General features: G+C 36.5%; 2 protein-coding genes across 2 annotated transcripts in view; both read left to right on the plus strand.

Annotated features, from left to right (window-relative positions):
* LOC128251276 (uncharacterized) overlaps positions 1-362 on the plus strand; it is a 61,018-nt gene extending 60,656 nt beyond the window's left edge. The window contains exon 3 of the mRNA XM_052978076.1: positions 342-362. Within this exon, the coding sequence (XP_052834036.1) occupies positions 342-362 (21 nt within the window). The remainder of the gene's footprint in view (positions 1-341) is intronic.
* Positions 363-444: 82 nt separating this feature from the next.
* LOC106867747 (calcium/calmodulin-dependent protein kinase kinase 1-like) overlaps positions 445-1,494 on the plus strand; it is a 21,893-nt gene continuing 20,843 nt past the window's right edge. Inside the window, exon 1 of the mRNA XM_052978078.1 lies at positions 445-493. Within this exon, the coding sequence (XP_052834038.1) occupies positions 445-493 (49 nt within the window). The remainder of the gene's footprint in view (positions 494-1,494) is intronic.

Genomic DNA, 1,494 nt, shown 5'->3' on the forward strand with positions numbered 1-1,494 from the left:
TTATGTGTATTTCTTCTATCTTAATGAATAAAAAATTTTCTGATAGAATAAATGGGTTAATAGAAACCAATGTAGCAAAGAACACAAAATAACTGTGGTTTAGTTCCTGTTTTTAAGGCAGGAACTCCTTGAAATTTTGGGTATTTGAGTATATTTAAGAATTTAAGGAATGGAGAAAACACATGTTATAATTGCATACTTTATTCCTACATATGTTTCAAAGGATTACAACCTGTGTGATCCATAGGGATCTTTGATATTAAAATTGTAACCTTCTCATCAGGGAAAGCATGGGAATCATCTTAAACGTAAGACATTATGACCGATTATGAAAACAATAGATGGATAAGGTTATGATATAAAGCATGCCATGAGAAAACCATTGTCTCCTGTTATTTTGCTCTGTGATTCGGTCCTCAAAATATTTTCTTCAAATTTCAGGCCATGAAGATTCTGTCTAAGAAACGGTTGATGAAGAAGGCTGGATTCTTCAGTATGTATCTTATTTTCATATTCTTCATGTCATTTGGTTGGAACTGGGAGTTGGGGGAACTCCTCACGACCTCCAACAAATTTTCTGACCTTTCATAAGTTAACGAGGAAATAGACTCTGTATAGTCACTCAGTTTGCTGGAAATAACAGCAAAAATCATTACCTTCTGTTGTGTTAAATAAAGAAGGTATGGTGTTAGGATGAGGCATTGGATGATGTAGTCCTAGATAACCTGTGACATGTAATTTAAAAGATGTGATGATCATTGCTGGAACAACTATGGTAGAGGTTGTTCTACTTGATTAGAGCTGACTGGTTGGGGTGGGGGTGGGGTGAGGACTATATAGTAATAATAAAAGCAACAAGGGAGAACACTTTGGATAATGTTGTCCTAGATACACTATGTTTAAATAAAAATACAGGGTGGTCACAACTGGAACACCTCTGATCGTTGCTCTTCTGGATCTGGGATGTCCTGGGGCTAAACAGCAACAAGAAAAGTACTTTAGATAATGTAGTCCTAGATACACTATGCCTGAATAAAAGACGAGATAATCACAGCTGGAACACCTCTGATCATTGCTCATCTTACATTCTGGCATTTCTTGAAATTTCTTTAAAACACATTCTTCGTGGTAAGACAATTTAACGTCTTCTAGCATATTAGGAATCCACCTTGGTGGTTATTCCTCTTATATATGTATGTAATATAATTTCTTAATCTTTGGATTTTTTAAGTATGCTAGGCCACTGGTTTAAATTGATATTAATTAATTAATATTAATTTCTACCCTCATTATTTAACTTTTAAATAACCATGTTCTCTAACCGGTAAATTCACTGCCTTGACTGGCTATCGTGCCAGTGGCACGTAAAAAGCACCAATCGATTGTGGCCGTTGCCAGCTTCCTCTGGCCCCTGTACTGGTGGCATGTAAAAAGCACCCACTACACTCATGGAGTGGTTGGCGTTAGGAAGGGCATCCAGCTGTGGAAACACTG

This window comes from Octopus bimaculoides, chromosome 30 (genome assembly GCF_001194135.2).
Source record: "Octopus bimaculoides isolate UCB-OBI-ISO-001 chromosome 30, ASM119413v2, whole genome shotgun sequence".
In the NCBI taxonomy this organism is placed as follows: Eukaryota; Metazoa; Mollusca; class Cephalopoda; order Octopoda; family Octopodidae; genus Octopus; species Octopus bimaculoides.